Source organism: Fundulus heteroclitus, chromosome 24, assembly GCF_011125445.2.
Source record: "Fundulus heteroclitus isolate FHET01 chromosome 24, MU-UCD_Fhet_4.1, whole genome shotgun sequence".
NCBI lineage: Eukaryota > Metazoa > Chordata > Actinopteri > Cyprinodontiformes > Fundulidae > Fundulus > Fundulus heteroclitus.
The window spans coordinates 22,050,324-22,066,527 of NC_046384.1; the positions used below are offsets into that span (position 1 = coordinate 22,050,324).

At 39.0% G+C, this 16,204-nt stretch overlaps 1 protein-coding gene across 1 annotated transcript in view; it reads left to right on the plus strand.

Moving 5' to 3' along the window:
• Nucleotides 1–7,408: 7,408 nt before the first annotated feature.
• The window catches only part of LOC105936497 (cyclic nucleotide-gated cation channel alpha-3), a 55,823-nt gene continuing 47,027 nt past the window's right edge, over nt 7,409–16,204 (plus strand). Inside the window, exon 1 of the mRNA XM_036128535.1 lies at nt 7,409–7,712. Within this exon, the coding sequence (XP_035984428.1) occupies nt 7,409–7,712 (304 nt within the window). The remainder of the gene's footprint in view (nt 7,713–16,204) is intronic.

A 16,204-nucleotide genomic window follows, 5' to 3' on the forward strand; every position in this document is an offset into this window, starting at 1 on the left:
AGATAATTATTTGCAGTTAATTGATTCCCTGTGATGACTAATACTATTCTTTGTTAATGTTTTGTAACAAAATTAATTTTGTTCCAAGCAGAGGGATATGATGAACATTTATGTGATAACACTATATCGTAAAGTTATATAGATCTTAAACTTTATATCAACCCTTGGCACAAGTAATTTAAGGGAAGGATTCTTGTGCAGGACCCCACGGAGGTATGTAACTGTGTTGTAAATCAGATAACGGTTGTTTAAACAAAAAGAAACCCCCCACAAAAGACCTTACCCATGGCTCTCTGGAATGTTTGTTCAGTTGACTCCCAAAACAGACCGGAACCATACATTAGATTTAATGGGCAGAGTGTCAGACACCACGTATATGCTAGAGACAGATTCTATGAGGGGGGTTCTTGGAAAAAAGGCTTAAACAGTTTAAGCAGGACAATAAAGTGAATGTTAAATTAAACAGAAAAACTATATAAACTACAAAAAACTGGATAAAACAGAGATAAACAGAGGGTAACTTAATGCATATTTAGTTTACTTTTAAATCATTGGTGTGTCAGGTAGGTTAGTTAAGGATTCAAAGCCACGAATATCTGTTGCAGTAAACTGGATCAGGATTTGTAACAACTGGATAAAACGATAGGTGAACAAAATGAGGGTTTGCTTTTCCTTTCAGAATAAAAATAGGAACTTTTTCGCAGCATACACATCTGAGTATGGAGTAAATGGTACAGAAGTGAGGTGTGGTGACGTGCTGAAAGGTTTTGTGTGGAGTGGTGTGCTGAATGATAATCTTTAATCTTTAATCCAGAGAGCATTCTGACATAATTACAGGAAAATGTACTTTGATTTCAAACTAAATTAACTAATTTTAGATTCCACAGACATGGCGATTCCCACCGGAGGTATAAAGTTTTTGTGCAGGCATTCTTTTGCAGGACAATTAGAGGCCCAGCGTCAGGAAAGAGGAATTGCAATAAAATGTCTCATTAACTATTACATTTCTAAAATAGGTTTCTCATAGGCTGGAGGGGGAACAACAAGAAGGTTGGTTCAGATTAATGGGGAGAATTCTAAACACAATTGACTATAATTCTGTGCACAGACTACATTGAAATTGGGGTGAAAAAGATGTGAAGTGTGTTTCTTGTGGGAGTGTTCAGTTAATTTCATTACAGGGTATGTTTCCATATGACTGAAAGGAGCTTTTCGGGACCGAAGTCAACCTCCGGAATTACAGGTAGCACACAACATTTGATATCTAAACGGTTGTCGTGTAAGTTTCAGGAGACATAAAATTAAGAGAAATGTGAAGGGAGTCTACCAACCCCCAACCTCGTAGGATGCGCGCTAAAGTCATCAACAGACAGATGTGGTGGGCCAGAGGTCAGGGGCCCATCTGATTCCAGAGCCATGTGTACCAGCCAAACAGAGGGTTTAAGGGAACAATACCAGGCCAACCTTCGGGTAAGACTGGCTGACTGGAAGGGTTTTCAACTGCCACCCACCCGTGCCATCCGGCAACGGGGCAGCTCGACGCGCAGAGCCACCCACGGAGGGGCAGCTGGCATTTTATTTTGTTTTTGTTTTTTATTTTTAATAAAGATTAACATACAGTTCTGTGGAGACCGCGGTTGGAACAGTGGCTCTTTACGCCATCTTCTTTAAAGGCGAGGAGAAGACATCTCCGAGACGCAAGACATCATGACCACAATTGAATGCATTGTGTAAAAGAGAAAAAAGACAATGAGAGTTTTTGTAATCACTGCATATGTCTTATAAGTTCCATATTCATAAGGTGTTCAATATTAGAATCGTTAGAATCTTGGTTTTGCATTGCATGAAAATCTGTTTTTTATTCTGTGGTTTGATCTGAGTGTAGTGCTTTCATGGGTTATCTTTATTTCTAAGAAGCAATTTGTTAATCTAGGTTAGGACTCTTAAAGTCATATTTAGATCATATAATAGTTTCTGGTAGTTGCACATTTATCTTAGCCTTGCACCTCTCGGATAAAGGTGCTTACTTTTCTTAATTATTGTAGGTTAGAGATTCAGATAGGTTTAGTAGCTTTTTAGCTTATACTTGGGTTATTTTACATTTAAGGGGAACATTTGAACTTCATTTGATTTCATAAGTCGCCAACAGAGGGGACAGTGGGTTACAATATTACATCTTACTATTTACATTTTGTTTAAGGGTTTCAAGACATAGACTTAGTTTAGCCTAGTTATTGGTTTGATCTATGAGAGATCAAAACAGAGGGGTTGTTGAGAATTAAAAATATATCTTAGTTGGGGTTACTGAGGAAAGCAGAGTGGGGCCTGTCCCTTCCTGCTCCAGCGTAAGATAAACATGGAGTTTTATTGCCCTGAGGGGGGTGGTCAGAAGGAGAGGAGATCAGTCATCCTCCCTCTGAGCCATGCAGGAGGAGTTTAAAGTTGAGAAAAGGAATGTCTTGGTAGAACTTCAGACAGACAGACAGACTTATCCACCGCGGTGAGAACAACATCTTGTAATGGTATGTACTCTGTCTCCATATTTAATTTCTATGAATTAAATATGTATTTGAACCGTTCTACCTCTGATCAATGAGTCCTCATTTATTATCAAATCTTAAACCGCGGTAAAAATGGGCCTTTAGTAGCGAAGCAGGATTAGGCCAATAATACATAAATCACACATGTCATGGCATTCCCTTGGCCCCATACTTGTGCTAGATGGGTACGTCACTGCATGGACTTGTTGATTTTTATAATAAAAAGATTTCCCTTTTACACAACATTATGCATAACCTCAGAGTTTAAGAAAAGTATTTGCAATTTCAACAGTACTTTTACTCAGTTAAACATTTATTTGTCATGGTTTTCAGATGACGAGCCCACATGCAGATACGAACGGGAGGCAATGCACAGTTTTAAGATTTTTATTAAAGGAAAACAGGCAGGTCTATGGACGGAACTACAGGTGACTCGGCTGGGTCAGAACGTCACGGCTGGAGAGTCTGTAAGAAAGAGCAAGTGAGTTCTTCTGAAATAAGAGCCAGGAAACTTGCTAGGAGTTGCGCTGCTTACCATTAGGCTGGGCGGACCTAACCGGGAAGAAGTAGCGTCAGGAGAACTCTATGTGACTACTCAGATGGAGATAGGTGGCTAGTGGCTGAGGGCGGCAGATGTAGCTGGCGAGGAATCCGAGGCGACCTCATCGGCAGCGGTTGACAGATGGATTGACCAGAGTGAGCACAGAACCAACAGAACCCGGGAAAGGGGATCTCAGGCCTCCTGAATGCACCATAGCTTTCTGACGCTCGCGAACGCATCACACTGGTCTGAGAACGCAGCGTGGAGTAGAGGCACGTTTCTGCTTAAGACAAAGCTTTGCCGTTTGTAAAACTCATGTCGGCTGGCAAGGTTTATTGTTCTGTGTGAATGACAAGAGACCACAACAAATGAGCCTGCTAATGAGCCAACAGCCGACAGGAGAAGGTCTGCATCGAAGCAGCATGGAAAATTGGTCTTATTAAAACATGATTAAATACTTCAATGTAGCATGAGAAAATAAAATGTGAATAAAAAAGTTAAAGGCATGAGGTGAACTGTATTGATTTAAATTGAAAAATTGTTTTTTAAAGCTAAAGGGAAATGAAATATTGGGTGAAAATGTAATTCTCTAAAATTGGCACAGTTTGGATTCGAACTTTCGATCTTCTGCTTCGCAGCCCGACACCTAACCCACTCGACCAAAACACCAGCGTCGTGCTCAGCCGAGCATTATTGAGAGGTCAATTGTGTTAAGAAGTGTTTTTTACGAATTCTGTTCCAACTGTAAGTCGAAACGGCGTCAAGTACAAAAAGCCCTGATCGCGGCGTCGAGACGCACGTTTTGATATATAGTTTGTGGGGGTACAGCCTACGGTTCGGGCTGTATTAACGGTGACGGAATATTAATAAACAATAACTAGAATCGTTCAACTTCTGAAGAAGTTGAAGAAGGCGCCCGCCTGGTGGTGGGCATGACCACCAAAGGCAAAGCTTCCGAGTTCCTTGGTCGTAGGCTCTCATCGCTTGGGGATTTTAAATCAAACCTTCTGAGTGAAAAGGATTTGTCTTCATCAAAACCTGCCGATCGGGAAAACTTTGCGTCTGCAGAGCTGCAAACTGCGTACTTCGATCTGAGACGCAGCTAATGAGCTAATTGGCGACAGCCGACAGTCAAAGTTTGCCATTCATTTTCTACGGTAGTCCTAAACCACTACTGACATAATACACTTTTTGGCCACAAGCGTCATTTTGGGGGCGTTGTTTCCACTTCTTTTCGTAGAGCCGTTTTTAATAGAAAGAAGAAAAGGCAAAAACGGTCCAAACAAAAGGTTGTAACGTTTACATTTGTAACCTCTGCCTTACATAAACACTAGAATTAAATCTTAATAAATAAAAGTATGGACAATTGTTTCAGTAACTCAATTCAGTAAGTGAAATACACAATGTACAGGAGTTGGACAATGAAACTGAAACACCTCTCATTTTAACGTGGGAGGTTTCATGGCTAAATTGGACCAGCCTGGTGGCCAATCATCATTAATTGCACATTGAACCAATAAGAGCAGAGTGTGAAGGTCCAATTAGCAGGGTAAGAGCACAGTTTTGCTCAAAATATTGCAATGCACACAACATTATGGGTGACATGGGTGAGTTCAAAGGAGGACAAATTGTTGGCGCACATCTTGCTGGATGTGTCAAAACTTTCTTCAATTGAATAAAAACAAAACTGAAGTAATAATATTTGGACCAATAGAGGAGAGATCAAAAGTTAGCACACAGCTTCAGTCGCTTCAGCTAGAAACCACTGATCAGGCCTGAAACCTTGGTGTAGTGATGGACTCAGACCTAAACCTCCAAAAGCATTTACAGACAGTGACAAGGTCGGCTTTCTATCACCTGAAGAATATTTCCAGGATTAAAGGACTGGTGTCTCAGCAGGATCTGGAAAAACTAATCCATGCGTTTATATTTAGTAGAATTGATTACTGCAACGGTGTTTTCACAGGTTTGTCTAAAAAGTGGATCAGACAGCTGCAGCTGATCCAGAACGCTGCTGCCCGCGTCCTCACTAAGACTAAGAAAGTAGAGAACATGAACCCAGTTCTAAAGTCCTTACACTGGCTCCCTGTATCTCAGAGAATAGACTTTAAAATACTTCTGTTAGTCTATAAATCCCTAAATGGCTTGGCACCTAAATACATTACAGACTTGTTATCAGTGTATGAACCTTCCAGACCACTAAGGTCTTCTGGCTCCAGCCTACTCTGCATACCTAGAACCAGAACTAAACAAGGAGAAGCAGCATTTAGTTCCTATGCTCCGCTTATCTGGAACAAACTTCCAGAAAACTGTAAAAGTGCGGAAAGCCTGAGTTCTTTTGAATCAAGATTGAAAACACATTTGTTTACAATTGCCTTTGACTGTTCTAGTTAAACTGTTTTACTGTTTTTAATGTTCTTCTTTGTTTCTACATTCTATCTCTACTTGCTTTTATTCTATTTTGTAGCTACATTTTATTCCTACTTGTGTTTATTTTGCTATATTTTAATCATGTAAAGCACTTTGTATTGTCTCTGTACTGAATTGTGCTATATAAATAAATTTCCCTTGCCTTGCCTTGCATCTGTGACCAAGACAGCAAGTGTTTGTGATGTATCAAGAGCCACGGGGTCCAGGGTAATGTCAGCACACCACCAAGAAGGACGAACCACATCCAACATGATTAACTGTGGACGCACGAGGAAGCTGTCTGAAAGGGATGTTCGGGTGCTAACCCGGATTGTATCCAAAAAACATAAAACCACGGCTCCCCAAGTCACAGCAGAATTACTGCCATCCTGCACAGAGACTGTTCCAGCCACTCCCCTCAGTCAGGAAACTAAAAAAACAAACAAAAACATGTTTCCCCAGAGATCTTTGCCAATAAGCAGGAATATATAAATTATTTTATAAGAATGCTGTAGGGGGGGGGGGCTCGGTAGATGACACAACTTCATAGTAATGTTACTGATTTATCAGTAGAAATATATTAAAAAGACTTACGTTTTTTCCAGTGTTGGCAATAACATATGATTTACCGTAGCACTTTATTTTGAAGCGGCGGGCTGGGATGACGTCATATTAAAATTCATAATATCTCCGAAACCAAAGCAGCACAAACGATAATTTTAACGGCACAAACCTGCACAAACAAAGCACTAAAAGAAGTAGCCCTAGTTTGATCGGATTCGAAGCCAAATGGGGAGATGGTGAACTCTGGATGACCTTAAGAAATATTCTTTAATATCTTCAAAACCAAAATAGCACAAACGCTAATTTTAACGTCACAAACCTGCACAAACGAAGCACTAACCATTCCGTCTATTTAACTGAGTTTTTTCTGTGGGTGGGGTGTCAGCTTCACGCAGCTCTTTACCGGCGCTGCAGCCGAGGAGAGATCGCGCTGCTGTTAGGCTTTTACTGCCATCCCTCCAGACTTCCATAGGCCATTGACAAATTTAATGAAAAGTAACATAAAATTATCCTTAAAAGACAAAATGTTGAAAAATCAAAGGGCTTATTTAACGCTTTGAGAACATATCTTGTATTCGGCCACAAAATCAACAATAGTAGAATGATCTTTTAAGCTTATAAGACCATTTTTAAGATGCCAATACGTGTAGCATATAAGAGAGGACCCAAGATGGCGGTGTGAGAAGCAGCTTTTTTGCAGGCTCTGATTAAAACGTATTGTTTTATCCCAAGATAGCAAATTCCTTTGCAACTTTCCATAACCTCCATTAGAATTCAACCTTACACTTCCTTTGCAACCTTGTTTCTAATTATTGCTTTTTCAGCACTTTTTATTTGAGTCTTTCGGTCTGAGTTGCCAACATGACAGACCATAACTACAACTTCACTGCTCTCCGCGAGGCTTGTGATGAGAGCGACATTGAAGACATTGATGTCGACGAAGCCTCTTCCAAAAAAAGTAAGATTAAGCTGGACCACACGCCAACAAAGAGCCCTAAACCTAAAAAAATTAAGGGGAAAGCCCAAGGTGATGGAAATATCGGTGCCGCTATTCTCCAGGCTGTTCAGGCGTTGACCGAGAAAATGGATGAACAGACTGAACTGTTAAAGAGTTTTGATAAACGCATTGAAGCTAACACCATGGCTACAAAAGAAAACAAACAAGAAATTCTTCAGCTCCAAGAAAAGATCGACGAGCTTCAAAAAGAAAACAACACGCTAAAAAGAGCAAACCGAGGACCAGGCTCGGTACAAAAGAAGGTGGAATTTGAGGCTGACAGGATTACCAGAAAAAGAGGGAGAAAACACAAGAGAAGTCGTCATCGGAATACTTACCAGAGTTGTTCCCCTCTCCATGGACCGGCTGCGAGACACTGTGGACACGGTTCACCGCCTGGGTAAACGTGGCTCCGCGGCTACTTCCAACAACACGCCGAGGGCTATTATCATCCAGTTCGGGATGAGAACCGTCAGAGATGAAGTGTGGAAAAAGTCGAAGGACGCGCGGGTGTGTAGCGAGATGCATATCCGCTTCAAAGAGGACTTTTCCAAAGAAGATCGGGATGCGCGTTCCAAGCTGTGGCCTCTGGTCCAGGATGCCAGGAAGAAGGGGAAAAGAGCATTCCTGAAGGAGGGCTATGCTCTGATCGACAATTATTGTGTGGACCCTAACTGACCAACATTCTTTAGTTATATTGGTCTATAACAGGTACTGTGAATTTACCTTGTTAGTTAAATGTTTGATTACCCGAAGGGTTGTTGCAAATGTTATTACTAAGTTCTGTTTGGGATATAAGCTACTCATTCCTGCGCAAATCCTTTTCAGCGCACTTTTGGTACTTTGTAAATGTTATCTTTTTTTTCTTTAAATACAAGGGGACTGAAAAACAATGTGAAACGTAAGGCAACTTTTCTTTTTTGTAAGGAGCAAAAGAGTAATATTATTTTCCTGCAAGAAACTCACTCAGTGGAGGCAGACACAAAATTCTGGAAACAACAATGGGGAGACAGCATTTTTTTCAGCCATGGCACTTCACACTCAGCTGGAGTGATGATTATGTTCAACAGGTTTTCTGGAAATGTGATTAACCACATAAGTGACATCAATGGTCACTGGATAATGATGGTGATTGAATATAGTGATGTAAATTATATTTTGATATGTGTATATGGATACAACAGAAGGTTACAAAACAAACAACTTTATGCTTCCTTGAGCAAGATGATAGAAGAATGGAAAATGATCTATACTACTGATAAAGTTGTTTCTGGGGGTGATTTTAATTTGGTTCCTGACCTCTGGATGGATCGCTTTCCCCCAAGATGTCAGTTATTTTTATGATGAAATCATAAGTGAATTCACCATGAAAACAGATCTGATTGACTATTGGAGAATGAAACACCCCAATACCAAACAATACACATGGTTTAGTTCAGCCAATAATGGCCAATGCTTAAGATTAGACTTTTGGTTAATTTCTACCAACCTGATAAATGCAGTCCATAAATGTGAAATTTTGGCATCACCTTTAACAGATCACTGTGGCATTTCAATTTTCTTTCAACTTGACAGGATGAAGGTGATTCCCCCTTCTTTATGGAAGTTCAATAATAGCCTCTTAGACAATGAGGAGTTCTGTAATGAAACTAAAAACTTACTACATGGAATTAATCAATTAGAAATGTCTCATTTATTTATTTTTTATTTTTTTTTTTTTCCCCAGTGTCCTGTCTAGCACTATGGCAATAGGAATTGATATCTCAATGCCAGATGGAGCTCGACAGATTTTGCTTTTACAAGTGGAGCAAACAGCTTTCGCCATAGTGCTCCACTTGATTTATGCTTATAAATAGCTTTATTATGATTCCTGCAAGGAGAATTTCAAATTATATGGACATGACAATGGGAGAGTAAAGGAAGAACAAAAAGTGAAAGAAAAGAAAAAAAAAAAGAGTAGAGGTGAAAGAAAGAGGAGATAAAAGGAAGAGAATGATAAAACGTCCTCTGTCTGCTCCATCACCTGGAAAGAGACACAAAAAGAACAGCACAACCAACAGACATAAAGCAACAGATACACTCGAATAACACCTAGATGCCATTGCTAAATCATATATATTATGTAAGCTGACATGTGTAATGTGATATTTGAAAAAAAGAAAGTGACACAACATAAATAAATAAATAAATAAATAAATTATAAGATTACTGTATATAAGTGAACACTTAATACCTGGGACCCAGCACCACTGGAGATGTGAAAGTGCACTAGTTTAGGTGAAGATTATCCAGAAATAGCTTGATAGTGATTGTGGAGAACCAAAGACCCACCTTCCCCGAGCACAGAGGCAGGCGTCAGGGGACCCGTAGCCCCGGACTCCCAAAGGGGTCCCTAAAGCAGGTCGCCCAGGAGGGGCCGACACAGGATATCTGCAACCCCCCCCCCCAAGGAAGGAGCAGAGACGACCCAGAGGAAATCCCCCAGCCACCGCAATGCCGACGCCCTCAAGAGCCGCGGAGACGAGCCCGTGGGCTCCGCCGGCAGCCAGCCCCGCTGAAGTGGTCCCGGCCATGGGCCCTCAGGGCCAGAGGCCCCAGGGGCGCCCCGCCCCCGCGACGAGGGCCCCGGCCGCCCCCCGGGGGGCCAGGCCCCGCGAAGAGGCCGCCAGGAGCGGGCCGGCGCACGCCCGGGAACCCGCCCCAAACCCGAAGCCAACTAACGCGCCAGGGGGCCAAGGCGCCCGCCAACGAAGTGGAGGAGGGCAGGACGTGGGGGGATGGGCTCCGCACCTATTGGAGACTTGAGATGTTCTTGGGAGAGGGAGCGGACCACACCCATACCTGGAAAAAAAAAAAAAAAAACTCATTCACCCCATCCCTCCCTTGTGCCCCACTCGCCACACACAAAAATGTCTCATTTAAATAAATGGGAGTGGTTTAAATTCAAAATTAAAGATATTGCCATTCTTAGGAGCAAATATATCTCTAAAATAAAAAAGCAAAAACAACAGGACATTATAAAGAATATAAACAGATTATGTAAAACAGACTTATCTTTAGATGAACAAGTTGAATTAAATAGTCTTCAAACCCAATTGGACAATCTATATTTAGAGAAAGCAAAAGGAGCATTTATACGCTCTAAAGCTCGCTGGCTTGAAGAAGGGGGAAAAAAAACACTTCCTACTTCTTTAGTTTAGAAAAACAAAGACAAACGAAAAAGAAAATGAATAAGTTAATTATTGATAATAAAAGTATTGATAACCAGGACGAAGTAAAGGAGGAAATAAGAAACTTTTATAAAAAACTGTATACAACCAAATTTTCAGTAGAGCATTGTCAAATATTTTTTGAGAAAATTGGGAAATATAGGAAAATAATTGATGGGAATTTTAAGCAATTTATGGATGACAACCTCAAAATTGAAGAGTTAGATTTAGCAATTGCAAAAATGTCAAAAGGAAAATCCCCTGGATTAGATGGTCTAACAGTAGAGTTCTATATCCATTTTTGGAATGATATCAGACTACTGCTCTATAATGTCCTTTTGGAATGTATTTCATCTGGCCATTTGTCCCCTACAATGAAAAGAGGTATTATTACCCTAATTCCAAAGCCCAATGAAGATAAATTGTTATTAGACAATTGGAGGCCTATAACACTACTATGTAATGACTATAAACTGCTAGCTCACATCTACTCTGATAGACTGGATAAGGGATTATCAAATCTAGTGGATGAGTGTCAGTCAGCCTTTGTGAAAGGTAGAGTTATACATAACCATACTAGATTAATTATTGACCTGTTAGATTACAGAGACTTTATTCCTACAGACAGCTACATATTACTCTTAGACTTTTTCAAAACCTTTGACACACTTGAACACCCCTTTTTGCTTGAAACTTTACGGTTTCTGGGCTTTGGAAGCAAATTTTGTGACTTAGTCAAAATGCTCTACACTGACATCAGTAGCATGGTCTCTCTAAACCCGGGAATAACTCCTGGTTTTTTTAGATATCATGCGGAATCAGACAGGGTTGTCCCATTTCCCCGAAGCTTTTCATATTAGCGACACAATTGCTGGCTTTATTAATTAAAAACTCCAATGATATACAAGGTATCACAATTTTCGATAGAGAATTTAAAATAAGTCAATTTGCGGATGATACTTGCATCCTTTTAAAAGATAAATCAATGATAGATAAAACCCTCAATAATATCTCCATCTTCTCTGAAGCGTCTGGTTTAACCCTTAATATTAAAAAATGCAAACTACTCCCTATTCATACATGTTCTGACCCCTCCATTGCCTCAATTAAAGTTGTAACTGAAGTAAAATACCTAGGGCTAACAATATCAAAAAACTTAATTAGAAGAGAAGATACAAATATTTTTAATCGTATTTTGGATATGAAAAAATCCCTCAGTCACTGGTTAATCAGAGATCTTACTATTTTTGGCAGAACTATTCTATCCAAAACTGAAGGTATTTCCAAACTGATTTATCCCTGCCACTACTTGTATATATCCTCTAAAAACATAAATAAAGCAAACACAGTAATCTTTCAATTTTTATGGAGGAATAAAACGCATTACATCAAAAAGTCTCAGTACTGAAAGACTATGATAAAGGTGGTATTAAAGCTCCAGATATTGAATCAATGATTGGCACCTTCAGAATTTACTGGATAAAATCGTATATGTTGCATCCGAATTCTATGTGGTTTCACATTCCAAGATCTTTGTTTAGCAAATTAGGAGGTTTAGACTTTATTCTAAAATGTGATTTTGAGGTAAACCGGATTCCAATCAAACTGTCCAACTTTCACAAGCAGATTTTGCATTATTGGAAAATGATATTCACCCACAGCTTTACTCCCCATAATTCAACCCTATGGAACAATAGAGTAATAACACTTAATCGTAAATCTATATTCAAAAAGGAATGTTTCAACAAAGACATTATTTATGTTACTGATTTAATGAATGATAACAGCGATTTTCTAAATTATTCCGACTTAAAAAAAAAAGATCTTAATTGTTCTCTAAGAGAATATAACAAACTGTGTAAATCGATTCCACTGCCTTTAATTCATTTGATCAAAAATTTTAGGTTATATAATAATTCTCCACCATTACTGCCCACATTGTTGATTGCACAATGCAATCTGCTTGATAAAAAATGCAATAATAAATTAATTAGTAGTTTTTTCAAAGCCAGAAAATTTCATGATTATGTTAGATTTATTCGGAAGGGAGAAATTGCTGTTAGTCCAGAAACGCTTGATAAAGCCTTCTCAAAATTTGTTAAATGGCCCATTTTACCTAAAGTTAAAGAAACTCATTTTAAAATCATAAACAAAATTTATCCTGTGGCAGAACTTTAAAAAAAAAAGATTTGGTTTTGAGGTGGATCAATGTTCCTTTTGTAATAATAACAGTGAAACTCTTGAACATCTGTTTTACCAATGTCCTACTACACAACAGTTCTGGAATGAGATGAGAGATTGGCTTTGTTTGAAAATTAATGATGTGCCCCCATTTACATTATATGATGTCTTTTTTATATGGACCATCTTCCTTTGCCTGTTTCTGACACTATTAACATCATCCTGCTGTTGGGTAAAAATATATCCATTGTGCTAAATGGAGAAATGTTCAACCCTCCTTTCATTGGTTTATCAATGACTTTAAAACCTTTTTTCATCTCTTAAGAAAATAAAAAAAGACAGACATGCAAAAAAATTGAGTTTTGACCTCTCCCAACTTCTGCTATTCTAATTGCACCTACCGTTTTTGTTGTTTATATTTCAATGTCTCCTATTTTTGATTTCGATAGTTGTCTTGACATAAATCCCCTGTTGTTTTGTATTTGCACTTTTGTATTGTAAATTAATCTTCGTTTGTTTATGTACATTTTGCCATCCTCTATGAGAGTATTTTTTCATGTCAATGTTATTGCTTAATAAAAAAAATAAAATAAAAAAAAATGTGTAGCATATAGCTCAGTGGCGTGTAGACTAGCCACCGCATTTCTACCATAATATAAAACCGACATTAATAAACGACTCACCTTCACGTAGTTGCAAGGAAAACACCCAATGGAACCCTTCGTCTGGGTTAATTAGACTTGATTCAACAATATCCTTCAGTAATTTAGGAAAAACGGCAGCACAGCAAGCAATAGCAGCCAAAAGATGGAGGAGTTCACCTCTGACCCGGAACTTAAAGAGTACTGCTTGTTGTCTGCTCCCACAGCACCACTCGTGGACAGTATAGGAACTGCAGGAACGAAGTACGTCTTTTTCAGTAATCATTGTTGAATGATGATAATGCATTTTTCTAGCGATGATTTCTGTCACGAGGACATAATGCAGTGTTGTGCTGGCAGCCATCCCAACTAATAAAAATAAGATTTAAGATTAAAAATAGTACATTATAGTAGTAAAATAAATACAATTATTGTGGTTTAAGGACAAGTTTGGTACCTGCATTAAGGTTAATTTGCAAAGGTACTTGTAATTTTCAGACTAAAAAACATTCTAAAAAGATGTTCTAATTCAGTGAATATGACTGGATATTTAAAACAGAAAATAATAATGAAATTAATTATTCTTTCAACTAGAAGTTTTTGAGTATGACTAAAATTCGAGGCAGTGAAGGAGGGTAACTGATAAGTGATGGCTGATGGTGGAGAGCTTGCAGGCCTGGCTTCGGTGGAGAAGCAGCAAACAACTGTGGCAGGAAATGTGACTTTCATTTCAATGCAATGCAATGCAAAACTGGAGAACAGTAGAAATCAGTAGAGTGAGAAAAACTGGCCCTGGTGTCCTCCAGTAGCCTAAGCCTAATTGTAGGATGTCCCTGAACTGTCGTTACATTACAAAGTTTACAATAATAAGGAGAGCCAGCGAAATGCTTTAGGCAGGAATATACAGGAAAAGGAGGAGATTAAGTATTAATATAAAATAAATTAATAAACAATAAGCTTACATAAAATACTTTAATGTTTTCTTAAAACGTCTGAATACAAACTGTCCCAAAACATGTTAAATAAATTCCTTTATCATCATTCATTTATACCAGTTGTTCAAGTTATTTAATTGTTACTTGTAAAAAAAATAAATTATTATTGTAAATTAGAAATGTCCCATGCTCCTGAATGCACCATAGCTTTCTGACACTCGCGAACGGATCACACTGGTCTGAGAACGCAGCGCGGAGTAGAGGCCCGTTTCTGCTTAAGACAAAGCTTTGCCGTTTGTAAAACTCATGTCGGCTGGCACGGTTTATTGTTCTGTGTGAATGACAAGAGACCACAACAAATGAGCCTGCTAATGAGCCAACAGGAGATGGTCTGCATCGAAGCAGCATGGAAAATTGGTGTTATTAAACCATGATTAAATACTTCAATGTAGCATGAAAAAATAAAATATGTGAATAAAAAAGTTAAAGGCATGAGGTGAACTGTATTGATTTAAATTGAAAAATCGTTTTTTAAAGCCAAAGGGAAATGAAATATTGGGTGAAAATGTAATTCTCTAAAATTGGCACAGCTTGGATTCGAACTTTCGATCTTCTGCTTCGCAGCCCGACACCTAACCCACTCGACCAAAACACCAGTGTCGTGCTCAGCCGAGCATTATTGAGGTCAATTGTGTTAAGAAGTGTTTTTTGCGAATTCTGTTCCAACTGTAAGTCGAAACGGCGTCAAGTACAAAAAGCCCTAATCGCGGCGTCGAGACGCACATTTTGATATATAGTTTGTGGGGGTACAGCCTACGGTTCGGGCTGAATTAACGGTGACGGAATATTAATAAACAACTAGAAACGTTCAACTTCTGAAGAAGTTGAAGAAGGCGCCCGCCTGGTGGTGCGCGTAACCGTCAAAGGCAAAGCTTCCGAGTTCCTTGGTCGTAGGCTTTTATCACTTGGGGATTTTAAATCAAATCTTCTGAGTGTGAAAAGGATTTGTCTTCGTCAAAACCAGCCGACAGGAGAAGGTCTGCATCCAAGCAGCATGGAAAATTGGTGTTATTAAAACATGATTAAATACTTCAATGTAGCATGAAAAAATGAAATATGTGAATAAAAATGATAAAGGCATTACAAACTACTAAAGGAAGTACAAACTCTGTGAAGCAGAAGTTGGTGAGACCTTCCTAGAGCTACTTCCGGTTAGCAACATGTTAAGCGTTAGCTGCTAACATGGTTGTGTCCAGTATCACCGGGTGATTGTACTCTGTTAGTTTGGTCCAAATCCTGTACTGGGAAGTTCCTCAAAAAGGGTGCCAATACTTAATGTCACCAAAGCTCACCAAAGGCCATGTGTCAGATCGGCCTCCTTTAGCAACTAAGCCTCCCCAAAAAAAACAGTCGACAGGAGAAGGTCTGCATCCAAGCAGCATGGAAAATTGGTGTTATTAAAACATGATTAAATACTTCAATGTAACATGAAAAAATGAAATATGTGAATAAAAATGTTAAAGGCATTACAAACTACTAAAGGAAGTACAAACTCTGTGAAGCAGAAGTTGGTGAGACCTTCCTAGAGCTACTTCCGGTTAGCAACATGCTAAGCGTTAGCCGCTAACATGGTTGTGTCCATAGACATAATATAAGAGTAGACCCCGCATTGACTGTCGCTGCGCAGGAATTACGGGCGCCACCTTGGGGCGGTCGACTTGATACCTAATCCTGCTGATTCAAGCTCACACTAATGATGCCTCAGCACTGTGCGGCTCATTTTTGTTTAAATCGAGGGATTATTTATGTCAGGGCTCGAGGGATAACTTTTCACAAGCAAGATGAAAAGACATTGTTTATATTTTTGATCAGAATGTAAGTTTTCTAATACTAGGAGATACAAAGTTGTTGTTAGACATTAGTGAATAAACAGCATATATATATATATATATATATATATATATATATATATATATATATATATATATATATATATATATATATAGTGAACCCTCGCTATATTGCGGTTCACCTTTCACGGTCTCGCTGCTTCACGGATTTGCATTGATGAGCCGTTCATTACAGTTCTCATCAGGTGGCGTGTCGGTTTATAAGAATCTTTTTTGAAAAAAAGAGTGACAACTACCGATAAAAATGTGTTCTTCTCTCGAAAAAAAAAACTCACCT